At 36.1% G+C, this 17,023-nt stretch overlaps 1 protein-coding gene across 4 annotated transcripts in view; it reads left to right on the forward strand.

Moving 5' to 3' along the window:
• The window catches only part of MID1 (midline 1), a 436,773-nt gene extending 427,158 nt beyond the window's left edge, over positions 1 to 9,615 (forward strand). For all 4 annotated transcript variants that reach the window (XM_021006246.2, XM_021006248.2, XM_021006245.2 and 1 more), the window contains exons 9-10: positions 646 to 853; positions 5,200 to 9,615. In XM_021006246.2, coding sequence (XP_020861905.1) covers positions 646 to 853; positions 5,200 to 5,548 — 557 coding nt within the window. In that variant the 3' untranslated portion in view covers positions 5,549 to 9,615. The remainder of the gene's footprint in view (positions 1 to 645; positions 854 to 5,199) is intronic.
• The last annotated feature ends 7,408 nt before the right edge of the window (positions 9,616 to 17,023 follow it).

Genomic DNA, 17,023 nt, shown 5'->3' on the forward strand with positions numbered 1-17,023 from the left:
GCAAGATTTATCATTTCATTGATTCTTTAAATTTAAGAAAGTGTTGGGGAACTATGAATAACACAGATTGAATTTAAAAGTGTCATATCCTTTTTTTTTTGTTAAACATTTTCCAGCATACCCCTGATTCATTTGTAAAAGTTATATTTGTAAAGCACAGATCTGACCATGTCATTCCCCTTCTCAGTGAACTCCAGTGAGCTCTCTGTTGGCAAGTTTGGTGACATATTGCTCTCTGTTGTAGAACAAGAGTGCTGTTGACAATGCTTTGCAATATTGTGAACATCTCCCTGTCCCTCACCTTTCAGGCATTTCCTCTATCCTTACCTCCTACTTTTCTCACCATTCTTCTGCCCCACTCTTTTTACCACAGGAATTTCCCCTGTCATGGGAATCTTGACTCCACACTCACAGCTTCTGGAAGTATGCTCCATGACTTGATTTTCACAATGATTAATATAACTTCACCAGTGAATGACAGAAAATTCCTTAATTTTGATGCTTTGTATTATGCAAAATGAACTAAAGGAAAGTGCACATAAGATATGATTAGGAATAGGTAAATTGGTCTAGTTCTTAGACTATATGATTAATCTCTTCAAAATAAACATATTTTTTTCCTTTGTTCTACAAATGTCTTTTCAGGCCAGCCATTTAAATTGGACCCCAAATCTGCCCACCGAAAACTAAAGGTGTCCCATGACAACTTGACAGTAGAACGTGATGAAACATCATCAAAAAAGAGTCACACACCTGAGCGCTTCACTAGCCAAGGGAGCTATGGAGTAGCAGGCAATGTGTTCATTGATAGTGGGCGTCATTACTGGGAAGTAGTCATAAGTGGAAGTACATGGTAAGCCTCATATTTAAGTTGCATTGTAGTTACCAAAGAAGACTCTTGTGTCTGTATTTTGATAGAGAATTTAACCAAGGCTAAAAAAAAATCATCTTATTCTAATGGTATTTCCATAATGACTGTATATGTCTTTCACAATAAGAAATAAGAACTTTAAGAAAATATAAAGCAAACCATTATTCTATTTATGAGATGTCCATGGACAGGGTAATCCATACCATAAGTACATCTTGCTTATTCTGAATATGTAGTCATGAAAAAATGCTCTAAATCATTGCTGATGAGGGGAATGCAAATTAAAACAACTTTGACACATCATCTCACACCTATTGGTTTGGCTAAAATGATATAAGGGGACAACGATAAATGCTAGAGGGGAGGGGGATGTGGAAAAATTGTGACAGTAATATACTGTTGATAGAACTGTGAACTGATCTCACCACTCTGGAATTATGACCAAAATATTATAGAATTGTGTATACTGTTTGACCCAGCAATACCACTATTAGGTCTATTTCCCAAGGTGATCAAGAAAAAAAAGGAAAAGAACCTGTATGTTCTAAAATATTTATAGCAGCTCTCTTTGTGGTAGCAAAGAACTGGAAATTAGGGGGATGCCCCTCAACTGGGGAATGGCTAAATAAGTTGTGGTATATAATTGTGATGGGATACTTTTGTGCTGTAAGAAATGGTGAGCAGGTTGATTTTAGGAAAACATGGAAAGGCATGCATGAAATAATGAAGAGTGAAATGAGCAGAACCAAGACATCATATACAATAATAACAATATTGTTCAAAGAATTACTAAGGAAGATGCTATCTTCCCTCAAAGAAAAAAACTGATAAAGAGAACTATTCATAATTTTGGTTTTACATATATATGTATGTGCATATGTGTATGTATATATATGTATATATATATATATATATATATATATGTGTGTGTGTGTATACACACATACACACACAGAAATGTATGTGTATGAAATGGCCTTCTCTAATGTAGGGTGGGGAGGGAAACAGTTCAGAACTTAAAATGTAACAATAAATAAAAAATAATTTTTAAAAAGAGAATATGAAGAAACCACCCCCAACCCGCTTAATAAAAGGATTATGAGTAGACAAGCATGATTAGGGTTCAATCACCACAGGAGGGAATACCTACATCAGTGAGATCATAAATCCATGGAATTTCACAGTCTGGATTCCTCTTCCCAGACACAACTTAGAGATCCTCTTTCATGCTAGAAAGAGGACTTTTTTGCATTAATCTCAAGCAGTGTCTATGTCTTTTACTGCTACCATTACAGGTCACTTAACTTCAGTTAATGATAGGAAGGTGCTGCTCAGAAAGCTATGAAGGGCATTGAAAGATTATCTGAGGCAGCTACCTGCCCTCAGGTGCAAGACTTTCTAAGCTATCTAGGACATGGTTGCCTATTCTTCTGTCAAGGTTATAGATTCAATTCCTATCAATTACCTTTGACTGAGAAAAACCCATCAGCCACAGGCTGTCCTTCTAACACTATCTATCTGTCTTGTGACCATTGGTCACAAAAGGAACTAAGGAAAAGGATGTTATAATTATCTCCAAAACAACGCATATGTCTATAGTGAGTGGCTATACTTAGCCCACATCCATCACCACTGGTGGGAAGAAAAGCCTTCAAAAGTAAATGTCCTATTATTAGCATGTGAGTAATATCATCTGTGTGTGTGTGTGTGTATATATATATATATATGTATATATGCATGCATATATACATGTATACACATATCATCTGCAAAGCATGTCTTTCTTGTAAAGCAATTAGATTGAGTACAGGAAAGTAATAAAACATATCCAAGGTCCCTATACTGTATCTAAGCCACAGAAGCACCTGGCTTTAAAATGAGAATGTGAGCTCAAGTATCTCCTTTCCTTGAATTTGATTCCCACAGTCCCAAATAATGGTTGTGATACCTTATAGGGAGTTCCTCCTTACCTTTCAATTGTTTAGAACATTCTCATTCTGAACATTCTCATTCTGAACATTCCAACCTGGGGTTGGAAAAGAGGGCCTTCTACATCACTGTGCTATGTGGTGAGACTGCCACTCATTTTTTCAAACATAATGAAAGCATAAAAATAATAATAATTGCAAAAAAAGCAAAAAAATAGGATTAATGGCTGATACAAAAAAGGAGGGAATTAAATGTCTCATGAACATGTTTCACTAATAATCATTGATGATCACATTTTAATTTATTAGTAGTTAGGAGAATTCTACCAGATTCACTTTAGTACCACAAATATTACTCATTATCCTTGAACTATCCACTAGATGTAAAGAAAATAATAATATGCGTAAGGAAAAAAACACTAAAATTTTAAAGTAATCCTCTATGTTTGCCATTTTAGAAGGCCTGATTTACTTTAATTTCTGGAAATCTATCATTTGAAGTTAGAGGGAGAAGGAGACAACCACTAGGACCAACTTTGTGTGGATACCTTGTTTAGAATGAGATTGAGGAATGGCACCTTTATGTTCTCAAGCACTGCTACTCGAACTTGTAAATAAACATGTACTTTTATGATATGTGCAATGAGGCATGTTAGCATTGCTCTGAGAAACATTACTTGAAAGACTTTTTGACTTCTTGGTGTTTCAGAGCATACCTTAATGGATCGTTAGCATTCTTCTCTGCCTTGGAAGCACTGTGGAAATATGTACATAGTTTTCAAGATTAATGCTAATTTAATAATACTCAATTCCTTTGGTTAATGGACTATAAACTTAGCTATTTTGTTACAAAAGCTAACTGGCGTTAATGGTTGTTGGGTATTTTATGGAGTGGTGCTAATGAACTGGGAGGGTGGTTTCAGGGAAAGATCAGCAGTTTGGAACTTCAGGAAGTCTAGTTTCAGCTTTGACTCACTCTGGGAACATCTAGGTGCCTAACTTTTCCCATTTGCAGAATTGCATCAGTAAAACCTAGGACTTAACCATAGAATTAAACTTGAGGATTCAATGAAATCATAAGGGTCAATGTATTTGTAATAAAGAATTAAAGTGTAACAAATGCTCATTCATATATTCAGGAGCACTTAGTAAATGTTTATTGATTGATCGAGCAAATATGTGCATACCTCTACCACCAATGCAAGTTATAACCCTTCTCATCCTGTGCAATTAGGTATGTTAAAAACCAAATGTAGTAACTCAGTTGTTTGTAAATGATGAACTACTTTCTGGAAATGCAACCAGCTTTAGTGCAGATATAATTTATTAGAGCTTTTTTTTTAATATCTCTTTCCTTAGTCAACATTGTTTTTGTTAGAATTTTAGTGTTTTGTTAGTTTTATTGTAATTGATTATTAGTAGTTAATTGTAAATAGCTATTAATTAGAGTTGGCAGGTTTTCTATGGGGTGTGTGTGGTTTTTTTTTAATTACTATTTAAATCTTAGAGACAGTGGCATTTTGGAAACTCTTTTTGTTATCCTCTGAATTAAGCTTACCTCTTCTTGATAAGGTCCAAAAAGCCATTTTGCAAACGACCTTAATTCTGCCATGACCATCATCCAATATATTCACTTTTGAATAGAAGCTCTGAATCAAAGCAATGGGTTTTGCTTAGTCTCAGTTCTACAGAAGGTCACAAGAATTATGGACATATATCCCAGAGGAAAAAAAATTAGATTAATGATTCAGTATATTTAAGGAGGAGAATGGAGGGGAAGGGGTTCCCCACATCATAAAAAATATCAAGAATTTTTTAAAGCAATTATTAAGTATGATCATTGTCTAACAGGAGTGGGGCACCTGGGGTCCCTAGGCCACATGTAGCCTTCTAGGTCCCTGGCTGTGGCCTTTTCACTGAGTCCAAGTTTTACAGAACAAATCGTTTTATTAAGGGGATTTGTTCTGTGAAGTTTGGATTCAGTCAAAAGGCCACATTCGAGGACCTGGGGAGCTACATGTAGCCTCGAGGCTGCAGGTTCCCCACCCCTGGTGCCCTTTGTCGCTTTATTTAAAAAATAAAGGGCTTAATTCTTACCATTTCTCCTTAGTGGGGAGGGGGAGGAATAAAAGGTAATTCTAACACAGGTTAAAAAAATTTGGTGAGGTATGTGACTTGAAAACAAGATTTTGAATGTCCCAATGATCTGTTCCTTATCAGACAGTTGGGAATAAAAGGAAATGTGAAATTATCAGTTACATAGATACCTTGCTGGATTTTAATTTAATTTAAGCTCACAAACAAGTCATCTCTATAAGCCTCTAAACTGGGCAAAATACAGGCTAGCTTTCATTCCCAAGACCCCGAATGCATCCTTGACTTTGGTTTTTGTTTCTACAGGTATGCAATTGGTCTTGCTTACAAGTCAGCCCCAAAGCATGAGTGGATTGGAAAGAATTCTGCTTCGTGGGTGCTCTGCCGCTGCAATAATAATTGGGTGGTGAGACATAATAGCAAGGAAATTCCCATAGAACCAGCACCGCACCTCCGGCGTGTGGGCATTTTGCTAGACTATGATAATGGCTCCATCGCCTTTTATGATGCTTTGAACTCCCTTCACCTTTATACATTTGACATTACATTTGCACAGCCAGTGTGTCCTACCTTCACTGTGTGGAATAAATGTTTGACAATTATAACAGGCCTTCCCATCCCAGACCACTTGGACTGCCTTGATCAGCTGCCCTGAGTTTTGAAACTCGGATGGAGCAGAAATGATGCAGAACATTCAGAGGACAGATGGCAAATGTGCAGTCCACAAGAGCTTGACTAAGACTCTTCAACTGTGCGCCGTAAAAAGCGTCCATAAATTGTCTGAGACGAGCTTGGAAATGAGAGTCTCCCTCTCCTTTAACTGTGTGTTTTGTATTAAAGTGCAGGAAATGGCTTTAATAATTTCTTGGAACATTTTTTGTATTTACAGGAAGATTTATAGATTATTTATAAAAGAAACATGATCTGGATTACAACTCTTAGGAATTATTTGGTTTTGCACATTAAGAGGCCCATTTACTAACGTTTACCAGCTTTTTACACACTTATTTCATCACAGTGTATGGGCCCCAAAAAAAAGTTTTGTAAGTTTTTATCCACCTTCTCGCTCTATAAAAATACATACTCACCCCATGCAAGGTCCTGTCATCTCAACACTGCATATGAGAATGTGCAAATAAAAATAAAAATACTCTAGAGCCAAGTTAAGAAGTAAAAAGAAGATGGAGGTCCTTCTTGCTATGATTTTTAAATGGGTAGCACATTTCCATTCCTAAGGGGGAAAAATTGCAATATTATTACTGTGAAGTAAAAAAAAAAATTAGTTTCTAAACTAGAAAGCCAGGGCAGTGGTGATGATGGAATTATATAGCTAATTCTTAGTATCTCAATTTGTCATGTTTAACTGTCAAATGATTTGCATCCAGGTGGAAGCCTTGTTTTTTGAAACTCCTCAAACATGCCATCACCTTCCCACCTATAATTTCTCCCAAAAGGAATTCCACTATTGGTACTTTTTTCTTTCTTGAGAATCCTGGGTAAACAGATTATATTAAACCTAGAAAAGCAGTCTCTAAATCATACCAGTTACTTAAAAACAAGAGTAATTTGAGTTAGATCAAGAATTGGATTTTCATTTTCTATAAATATTACAATGAAATCTATCTCACCTTGAGCTTTAGTGGCTTGCCATGGGCTCATAAAACATTTTCCCTCACATTTTATAGTCTCCCACCTATAGTGCTTTCTTGGTCTCTTGAGAAAAGAAAATGAACACATTCTGTAGCAAATGGAAATAGTAATTTGGACAGCTTTCTACTTCGCAATACGTGAGTACATAATGTGTACTAGAAGCATCAAGTACAGTGAAGTGCACCCAAAGGATACATTAGGAAATGATGATGATAACAGTTATATAAGGTACCATCCATTCTAACATATACTCCAATATATATATATATAGGAAGTGGGTTTTATGACACCACCCCTCCATTAAAAATAAAATAAAGACTAAAGGCTCTCATTATTCTAGAGAGCTGCTGTGTAGTTCGGAAAGAGACAATTCAAGCTTGTTACTCATACACATGGTGTGATATGGCGAACCCATTGTTGTTGTTTGCTTTTGACACTCTGGAATGAGTCACTGAATCTTCTCTCAAGTTCCTTTAAAATAGGAGAGAGATCCAACACTGGCACCATTTAGATTCAATCCTGCTCTGGAAAAAAGGGGGGGGCGGGGAGTTGACATCTTGAAATTGCTTTTATCCCTAAGATGCATGTTGTGTCTACTCCAGATACCAGGGTAATCACTTCTCCGGAACTAAGCAAGAAGTTCAGGTTTGAGTAGTTTCTTTTTTCCCCACTGAATTGACCCAATTTTTTCCTGAACCGAAACCAGCTAGTTAGTTATGTTTGCTTCATGTAGACAAAAAGCCCATTTGAATGTTTGTTTTTGAATCAGGCACACAGGACTTTGTCATATCATCGTGTTCTGTCTCTATTACTGGCACACTCTTCCCTCCTTTTCTTAACAAATAAGGTTCTATATATTTACTACGAGATTTATACCTAAAGGATTATTTTACTAGATAATGGAAAAAAATACTTTTAAAGAACTGTTTTCTGAAGAAATTAAAAATAAGGGTTTTTTTCCCATAATAAACAATGTGAATTTTCTTTCACTGAACAAATTGAAAGGTTGCCTCAGTAATTTTTAATGTTGCTTTGGGAATTCAATGTTAAAGGATATTTTAATGCACTTTGTTCACCTAAAGGCTCAAAATAAATGGGCCTCCAGCTCAGCTTCTGAGTTTTTAAATACTCAATATACTGGTACTGATAAGCTTTCCGGTTTGCCTTATGATACCAATTCTACAGAATAATGATGCTTCCATACATATAGTTGTTTTTCCAACATTAAAAAAATCCCATACAAATCTCCACTTAAGCAGTTTTAAGTATGTTCTGACTATTTTTGTATGGGCAAAGGAGATTGAGTATAAATTGGTTGTCAAAACACCAATGTTTCCATCATGGAAAACTTGTGGCCAATAAATACCAGTCAGCAATGATTTCAGAGTTGACATATTTAAAGAAAAAATATGTATATACTCTATTGCTACAGTGTTTCTTTTAATGTCTATAATAATACAGAAAAAAATTCCACAAGGATTTTTTTTTTGAAAGTAAAAAAAAAAAAAGTCTGTAAACAGATGCTGCAGTAAAGACCAGTGTGCTTTGTTGAGTTGTCTGGGTCAGAGACATTCTTTTTTTGTTGAACTACAGTTGGGATAGTCCGCAAATCACAGGGAAATAATGCAAGTGAAGAGATGTGGGATAAAGGAAAGCAGGTCCAGGACCACGTACCATGAATGAAGCAGAAATGACACAGGCCTAAGAGGAAAGGTGACTGTGCAATGTACTTTACCTCATGGTAATCTTCCTCTTGGTGGACAAATAGGGAAATGAGGCTAGAACAACAGATGAAAGAAACTGGCGGTACAATACAAAGGAATCCAGTTGGGTTCAAATAAAAGCCTGATGATGATTTCTATTTTTTTTTTCTTTGTCTAGCCCTTTAGATAAAAAAAAAAGTCACCTCAAATGGAGACATTGACTACAAGTATTGACAATGATTTCTGCTGGGAAAGAGAAAAAGACATGCTGTCTACAAAAATCTCATTATGGTGTTGCTATTTGAACTTTGCAGTTAATGAGCCACACTGCTTAAGTGAGATTTTAATCCAATAAGTTCTTGTTGTATATATGTATGTGCCTATATGTGTGCATGTATAGACACGCGCGCATATGTGCACACATAAGTATGGATTTGTTGTTGGAAATTTCAGTATTTGGCCTTTTCCTTAAAACTCATTTGTGTATGAATTAGATATGAGGGCAATGACAGAAGAGAAAAGTTATTTTACATGTTTTTTTTTAAACCAAGATTGGTTTATTTTACAGGACTTCATTCAATACAATAAAAGCATCACTTAAAAAAACTTCTGTTCCTGTGGGCTTTTATATATTTTAAAACTTCTTTAAAGAATAAAACTCAACTATAGAAAACAAAACTTCTGTGAATACAACATGTCAGAAGCATTGAATGCAGAATCAGGGTAATCAAGTAAAAACTCTAACTATATGATCTTTGGCAAGTCATTTACCTTTGATGAGTTTCTGTTCCCTCATCTGTAAAATGATGGAGTTGGACAAGGCGATTTCTTCAGGTCCCTTCCTGCTCAAGAGTCTGTGATCCTTTATTTATCAGAGAGGATTGAAATAAGTTCTCTCTGCTTTTGGAAACAAGAAATTTGTTTTTATGTCCTACTTTCACGTTTGGAAGTGTGGAGAAAATAAATCTTTCTTCAAATTACACCATTCTTCCTTAGCTTTAAGGCCTTAACCAATATTGTTGTTCTTCAGTCATTTCAGTCATGTCCAAGTCTTGTGACCCCATCTGGGGTTTACTTGGCAAAGATACTGGAGTGGTTTGCCATTGCCTTTTCCAGCTCATTTTATAGACTAGTAACTGAAATGGGGTCAAGTGACTTGCCCAGGATCACACAGCAAGTAAGTGTCAGATTTGAACTCAGGAAGGTGATTCTTCCTCACTTCAGGCCCAGCGCTCTAACCAGTGAACCACCTAGCTGCCCTTCAATCCTGTTGTTAAGTATAGTCAATTCCTGTTATTTCCTTTTTCTTCTACCCTTGTATCATTGAATCAGTTTGGTCTTTAATAAATGTTTGCCTCAGTGCCTTGAACCCACCTTCCTCTTCATTCCAAACAGTTATTCTGGATTATATTGCTAAATAACCCTGAAAGAAATCATGAGCAGGATTAGGACTTGAGCAGGCTATCATTCAGCACCAAAAGGACCAGAATATGAGCAGAGGGAGAAGGGAAAGGTGGCAGAGGTGACTTTATCAAAGTTCATCAATTGGTATAGTAGACATCTACTTTTTTTTTTTGGTAGTACCACCACCATTTGAGGGTCAGCTAGCTGGCTACAGTCCCTGTAACAACTATTCTAAACTCTTCCCTTAAACTTTTAACACTTTCTCACCAACCTGTTTTTCAAGATATGATATTTTTTTCCTACTTTACTATGAAAATTCAATTCAACAAATTTTTAATGTTTGTGGTTAATGTCAATTTGCCTGTTTTATCCAAGGCATAGCACTAAGTGCTAGAGAAACACACACACACACACACACTATTCCTGGTCCTCAAGAAGATTAATTCCACTGGGAAGATATAACATATGTACAAATAATAGTAGGTATAGAGGAGAGAGAACTAACTGGATGGATAAGGAGAAGCTTCAGAGCTTGTGCTTGGTACTAATGAAAAATAAGGATTTGACACTGAGGCAGAGCTGAGAGAGGAATACATTCTAGTCACGGAAGCCAACTTATAAGAACACAGGAAGATGGAACATAGATCTTCAAGAGTTCTGAAGACAGCTAATAGTCTAATTTAGCAAGAACATAAAATGCATAAAAGAACTAAATAAGAAAGTGAAGGTGAAACCAGATGATGAAAGGTTTTAAATGCCAGATTGAAGAGTTTTTATCTTGTTCTACAGACAATAGGAAGTAACTGAAGTTTTTCTGAGTGGAAAATGGTATGGTCACACCTATTCCCCTAGAAACAATATTTTGGCACCTATATGGAAGACAAATGGTAAAGGGAAGAGACTAAAAGCAGGGAGATAAATGAAGAAGCCACCATAATAGTATAGACAAAATTCTATGGGTGCATGAGCTAGAACAGTGGTATTGTATTGAGAAAGAAGATGGGCTTTCTAGATCACGTGAGCAACAAGATGGAGGATTAGATGTTTTCTTTGATCCTTGTGACCACTCAACTTCTCTAAAATAGAAATTATGTGGCAGAGATAATGCAATTTCAGCTTTCTACATAATCTAGGACACCAAGAACCAAAATATGGTGATTAATTAATAGAAAAGGAGGTGAATAATCCCTAACCTGTAATGCATCAGTTGACACCCCCCTCCTCCACTGCTACCATGCTCCAGGAAGCAGGACTACACAAGCCAATCCACATCCTTGCACTAGAAATAAACTCTACACCTGAACTGCTCCTCCCCTCCTCCCAGTGCTACAAAGATTCAAACTACAAATTCCAGAAATTTGATCAAGCTCAGATAACAGCATGGCAACACTCTTTGCCACTGGGCCAGATAACTGAACAACAGAGGGAATGAGAGTAGGACCCATGTTAGGAAATGAGGAGGGTAGGGAAGAAAAGAGTCTGAGTGACATTCCACTAAGTCTGAGGGAAAGTACATAGCATCCAACTAAGGTCAATTTTGTCTCCTAGAAGTCACTTGGACAGAGACCTAGGCTGTTGAGCCATGAATTGCCCAGAGTGGCAGGAGGTTGAGATGCTTTGAGACTCAGCTCCCAGGAACAGGGCCATCAAAGGGGAGAGAGTCAGACACTGAACAATAGTGGGAGGAAGGAATAAATAATAGAAATACCAAAGATCTCAGTGGGAAGAAAACTCAAAGATCATGAGTACAAGTAAATAAATTGATACTAACAATATTAATAGCAGGAGAAAAATATGGCTTCCAGATCACAGAAAAAAGCTGAGACTTTTTAAAATAAGTAATGCAAGACAAAGGAAAATTAATCATCTCCTGATAAGGCAGAGGACCCTATGGTTACACCAGGGTAAGCATACCATGATGTTCCTGAATGGTTTAAAAGAGAAATATTGATCTTGAAGACAGGATACGTAGAGACAATTTAGGGATTAGAGGCCTCTGAGAAGAACAAGACAAGGCAAAAAAATCTGAACAGTATAATGCAAGAAATAATACAAGAAAACTGCCCAGAACTTTGGAACACAGAAAAAAGTACCAGATGAAAGAATTCACACATCACATCCAGAACAAACCCTAGCCTTCTAACTCAAAGACAAATAGAGGTTTAACAGTTCTACTAAGAAAGCAAGCAAGAGAAAGACCTTCAAATATTAAAGAAAGGGAAATTTGAATACTACAAGACTATTACGTACTCACTAGAAAATGTATGTAAAAATGTATTCCAAAACTTACTCAAATGGAACTCAAGATGCAGCTCAACATGTCCCAGCCTGGAAATCTGAGCCTAACCATAAATGGAAAAAAAGGATATAAAGTTAAAAAGGAGTTCAAAATATTCATACAAAGACTAGACCTGAAGAGATTCTTTCTGAAACATCCTAGACAACAGAAATACAAGAAATGTAAACAAAAAAGAGCAACCAAGGACAGCAACAGCAAAAAATAAGAAGAGAGAGATGATTAAGAGATTTCTTTCTAAATTTACACAAGAAGACAAGGGTGAAAGTAGAAATCAAATTGAAGTGATGGTAGAGAAACCTGACCTGAACTGTACCATACTCACAACACCTTGCCTAGAGATGAATCATTGTTTTGTCTTGTTTGGGATTTGGGGTTTTTATTTGGGGGGACTAAATTACAGAATGAGAGGATGCAATTAAAAGGAGGAGAGGAAAAAGATAGAAGATAATATATGATATACTCTAATGAAACAAAGGAGACAACAAAGGAAAAATAACTCCTATAGTCTTTTAGGAAAGGAAAGCCTACAGGAGAACAAAGAGGCAAAGGGAAGGATTGAAAAAGGAGGAAAGAAAGGGGCAGATCTTGTTTCTTAGGGGAAAGGAGTACCACTGATATATGTTCCTAAGGGAGAAGAGAGACATTCCATAAAGAGAGATGGAAGACCTTATAATGGATATTAGTGCTTAGATAGACCACTCATTCTTCCTCAGGAGAAGGGGAATCCAAGCTCCTGGGACCAGCTGACACCCAAAAGAACAAGAGGACACAGGCTCAGGGAAGAGATTTTGAGGCAAGTGGGAAATAAAGAAGGACTAAATAAGTGTAATAATCATGAAGCAAAGAATAAAAATCTAGGATAGACAGTAAAGATAAATAATGAAGAGAATAAAACAAATTAATTCTTTTAAGGAGTAAAAATGAAATTTGAAAAAAAAACCAACCCCAGTTGAAAGGGAAAAGAAGGACTACTTGATTTTACTGAAAGGAGAAGAATTAAATAACTAGATAATAGAAAGAAATGAAAAGAAACTAATAAACTTCAAAATCAGGTAAAGGAGTAACAAAAAGTAAGAGGGGGGATTGAGAGTGACAAGTAGTGAGCCAGCGGGAATAGGATCTAAAAAGAGCTAAAATAACTGAAGAGATATAGTACTGTATTTATAGTGGAAGAGGGAGAAAATACCAATTTGGATTTTAAAAATAATATTTTTGACAAATGCAGTAATATATAAACCCAACTCTCATAATACTAAATGTGAATAGATTAAATAATACAATAAAATGAAAAAGAATGACAGATTCAATAAGAAAACCTCACAATCCATTACTTACCAGAAACATATTCAAAAAATAAAGACATACACAAAATAAAGTTGAGACTGTATAAAAAAAAATGTATGCATCATAATTTGATGCATACATTTGATGATTTAAAAAAACTCAGGAATTTCCATCATGCTATCAGACAAAGCAAATATAGCCAAAAAATAAGAAGGGATAAAAAAGGAAACTATAGTATGCTGAAAGGAACCATAAACAACAAACCAACATTAATAATACTTACATGCTCCAAATGCCTTAGCATCCAAATTCATAAAAGAAACATCTGAGTTTCAAGAAGATATAGACAGTAACACAATAGTAGTAGGAGATTTCAATACTCCTCTAACAGTTTTTTGATAAGTCTAAGAGAAAGATAAATAAAGGGGAATATATGGAACTCAACAATGTTCTGGATTAAAGTTAAAAGACTTTCGGAGTCTTCCAAATGGGGCAGCAAATATTTATATATACAAGAGGAAGGAATAAAGATAGGTAAGGAGGATATAAAGCTATCCCTGCTTGCTGATTATATAATAGTTTACTTGGAAACCCCAAGGAATCAACAAAGATATTGATTGAGACAATAGCTTCAGCAAAGTTGCAAATTACCACAAAAAAAACCCTTTAAAAATCAACAGCATTTCTATATAATAATAACAAAACATGAGAAGCAATAATAGAAAGGGAAATCCCATTTCAAATAACTACCAAGTGCATAAAATATCTAGAGACCAACCTCCCAAAGCATACAGAAGACTCATATTGTTTCAATTACAAAACACTCCTTAAATAATTTTTTAAAAATAGCTGGAGTAATATTTAGTGCTTATGGCTAGAATGTAACAGTATAATAAAAATGACAATACTACAAAAATTAATTTATACTTTTAATGCTTATACCAATCAAAATTACCTAGGGGATACTTTACAGAGTTTGATAAAATAATAAAATTCAATTATAAATCAAAAGATCTAGAATATCAAAAGAAATGATGAAAAGAAATAAGGACAAAGGGGAAATAGTGGTACTTCCAGACCTAAAACTATGCTATAAAGTAACAGTTATCAAAATCATCCAGCATTTTTTAAAAGAATAGAAAATTAAATCAAGTATATATTATACAAGGGAGATTCACAAACAATAGAACTTGATAGCCCATTGTTAGATAAAGTGGAAAACATATTTGGTAAAAAATTTCTGGGAAAACTGGAAAGCAGTCTGGCAGAAATTCGGCTTAGACTATCATCTTACACCATATTCCACAATATATTCTAAATGGAAACATGAGCTTAATATTAAAGATCATGCTATTTTAAAAAATTAGAAGAGAAACAGATCACATACTTTTCATAGCTAGGGGCAAAAGATGCATTCTTAACCAAATAAGAGATTGAAGCAATTACTAAAGATAAGAATGGATTACTTGAAATTGAAAAGCTTCTGTACAGACAACTTTAACACATCTAAGATAAAAAGAAGGGAAGTGGTTGCATGAGGGAAAAAAAATCCTTGTATCAAATTTCTTCAATAGAAGTTTGGTACGATTTATAGTAGATAGATGGATGGATGAATATGTAAATGGCTATACATACACATGGATAGATATAGGTATACCTATATACCTATAAACATGTAGATAGATAGATAGATAGATAGATAGATAGATAGACAGACAGATAGATAGATATGGCTATTAGTTATATGTGCATATGAGTAATAGCCATTCCTCAATAGTTAAATGGTCAAACAGTTGAATTAACAGTTCTCAAAAGAATTGTAAAGTATTCACAATCACATGAAAAAATTCTCCACATCACTAATAATAAGAGAAATGCAAAACCAAAGAACCCTGAGGTTTAACAGGAAGAGAAGCAGGCAATGACAGTGTCACCCTATCAATCAATCAATCAGCTTATTTATTAAGTACTTACTATGTGCCAAGCACTGTGTTAGGGGCTGGAGATAAAAGGACAAAAATGAAACCATCCCTGCCCTCAAATAGCTGGTATTGGGAGAAATGACCCAGGCAAGGAGGAAAGGGTGTTCAGGAGAAATAAAGGGCCAACAGCGTTCAAATCTAGAGAGATGTCAAAGGAACATTACCTGAGAAAAGGCCACTGAATTTAGCACTTAACATCCCAATCAAATTGAAAGAGGCAAGGAGTAGACAGAGAGGAGATATAGAAGGGATAGATAGCTTCAGGTGATGGCAGAGTCAAGAGAAGATTTGATAAACATGTTTGTAGACAGCAGGAATGAGCCAGGAAGGAAAGATTGAAGGGGAGAGGGAGGAAGAGGGAGAGAAGGAGAAAGAGGAGGAGAGAGAGAAGGAGAAAGGAAGGGAGAGAAAGAGAAAAAGAAGGAGAAGGAGGAGGAGGAGGAGGAGAAGAAGAAATCAAAGAGGTGAAGGAATGGGAGTTGATAAAAAGTGGTTTTGAAACAAGAAAGTGAGGACAAAGGAGCTCATGGCAAATTGCCTTGAAGAGGGCAAGGGAAGCAGATATATAAGACATCCAATTTATATACATTTATTAAATGCTTACCACGTACAAGGAACTGTGCGGTAGCCAGGCTTATGAAAATTTTCATCTGTAATAAAGGTTTGGCACAGGCCTAGACAACCTAAAAAGGTACGAACCTGCCTCTGGGAGACTGGAAAACTGATGAATGAATGGACATTCTACACAAATCTGCCATATATATGGCTGGGAGCAGTCTTTTTTCCATTGACTGCGTAGCCAGAATTGTCTGTCTTTAAAACCACCTGACTGAGCACCTTCAGAGTTTTTTCCTTCATGCAAATCTAACAAAAGATTCTTTCACTCACAGTCAGTGAGACCCTGTCATAAGAAGGAAGAGCCATGAGGGCTGCCACCTTCTCTCCTTTCCTTCCCCTCCACCATCTGACTCCAAGAAATAGGCCTAGGGCTTTGGTCTTTTGCTTTCTGCTTGTCTATTATAGGTACAAGGAGTGGACCCTCTGCTCTAGCCTAGGAAATGAGCCATTGGGATCAGAGAGTCCAAGAATTTAAGCTTAAAGTTGCAACCAGACCAGAAGATGAACCCTGAAAAACACAGAAGCCAACTTGGCTGTCTTTGGACATGAACTTGGTGAGACTAATACTACGTAGAAACTGTGCTTAATTCCCACATTCCCCCTCACAGAAGCAGTACAAGGGGGATTATATTTCCTAGGTGTTGCAGAAAATGTTTGTGCTTTTCCTTTCATATCTTTGACATAAACATCCCTTTGTTAAAGCTAATTTGAGTGTATCAGTTGTCCTTGTTCCTGAACATGATTGAAAGCTCCCCTATCTATACCCACAACTGAAAAGCATGGATGAAAAATATAATAAATGCTTATTGACTTGACTTATTAAATGGTTAAATAGAACTGAGATGATAGTCACAGATCCCTTAAAATTGTCGCGATGAAAGGGGGGGCAATAATCAGTGGGAGCTCCATCTATTGGCAGAAAAGAGCTTCTCCACCCCCCTCAGAGCGTCAGGGAACTCTGGGGGTTTGAAATGTAGAGGGCTTGGTCCTCAAGCAGTGGGGCTAGAATAGTCATGTTACACATGTACTAACACCCCTGTGAAAGCAAGCAAGAAAACAAAAAAGAAAAGAATTAATTCGAGATTAGAAATATAAACAAGAGCATAGTTGATAAATCTGCTACTTATTCTTCCCTGCTGTGGAATGTACCTAGGGCCCACATATGTGTGCTGGAGCACCCAGGTTCATGA

The sequence above is a fragment of the Phascolarctos cinereus genome, unplaced genomic scaffold (assembly GCF_003287225.1).
Source record: "Phascolarctos cinereus isolate Bilbo 61053 unplaced genomic scaffold, phaCin_HiC Scaffold_726;HRSCAF=1367, whole genome shotgun sequence".
Taxonomy (NCBI): domain Eukaryota; kingdom Metazoa; phylum Chordata; class Mammalia; order Diprotodontia; family Phascolarctidae; genus Phascolarctos; species Phascolarctos cinereus.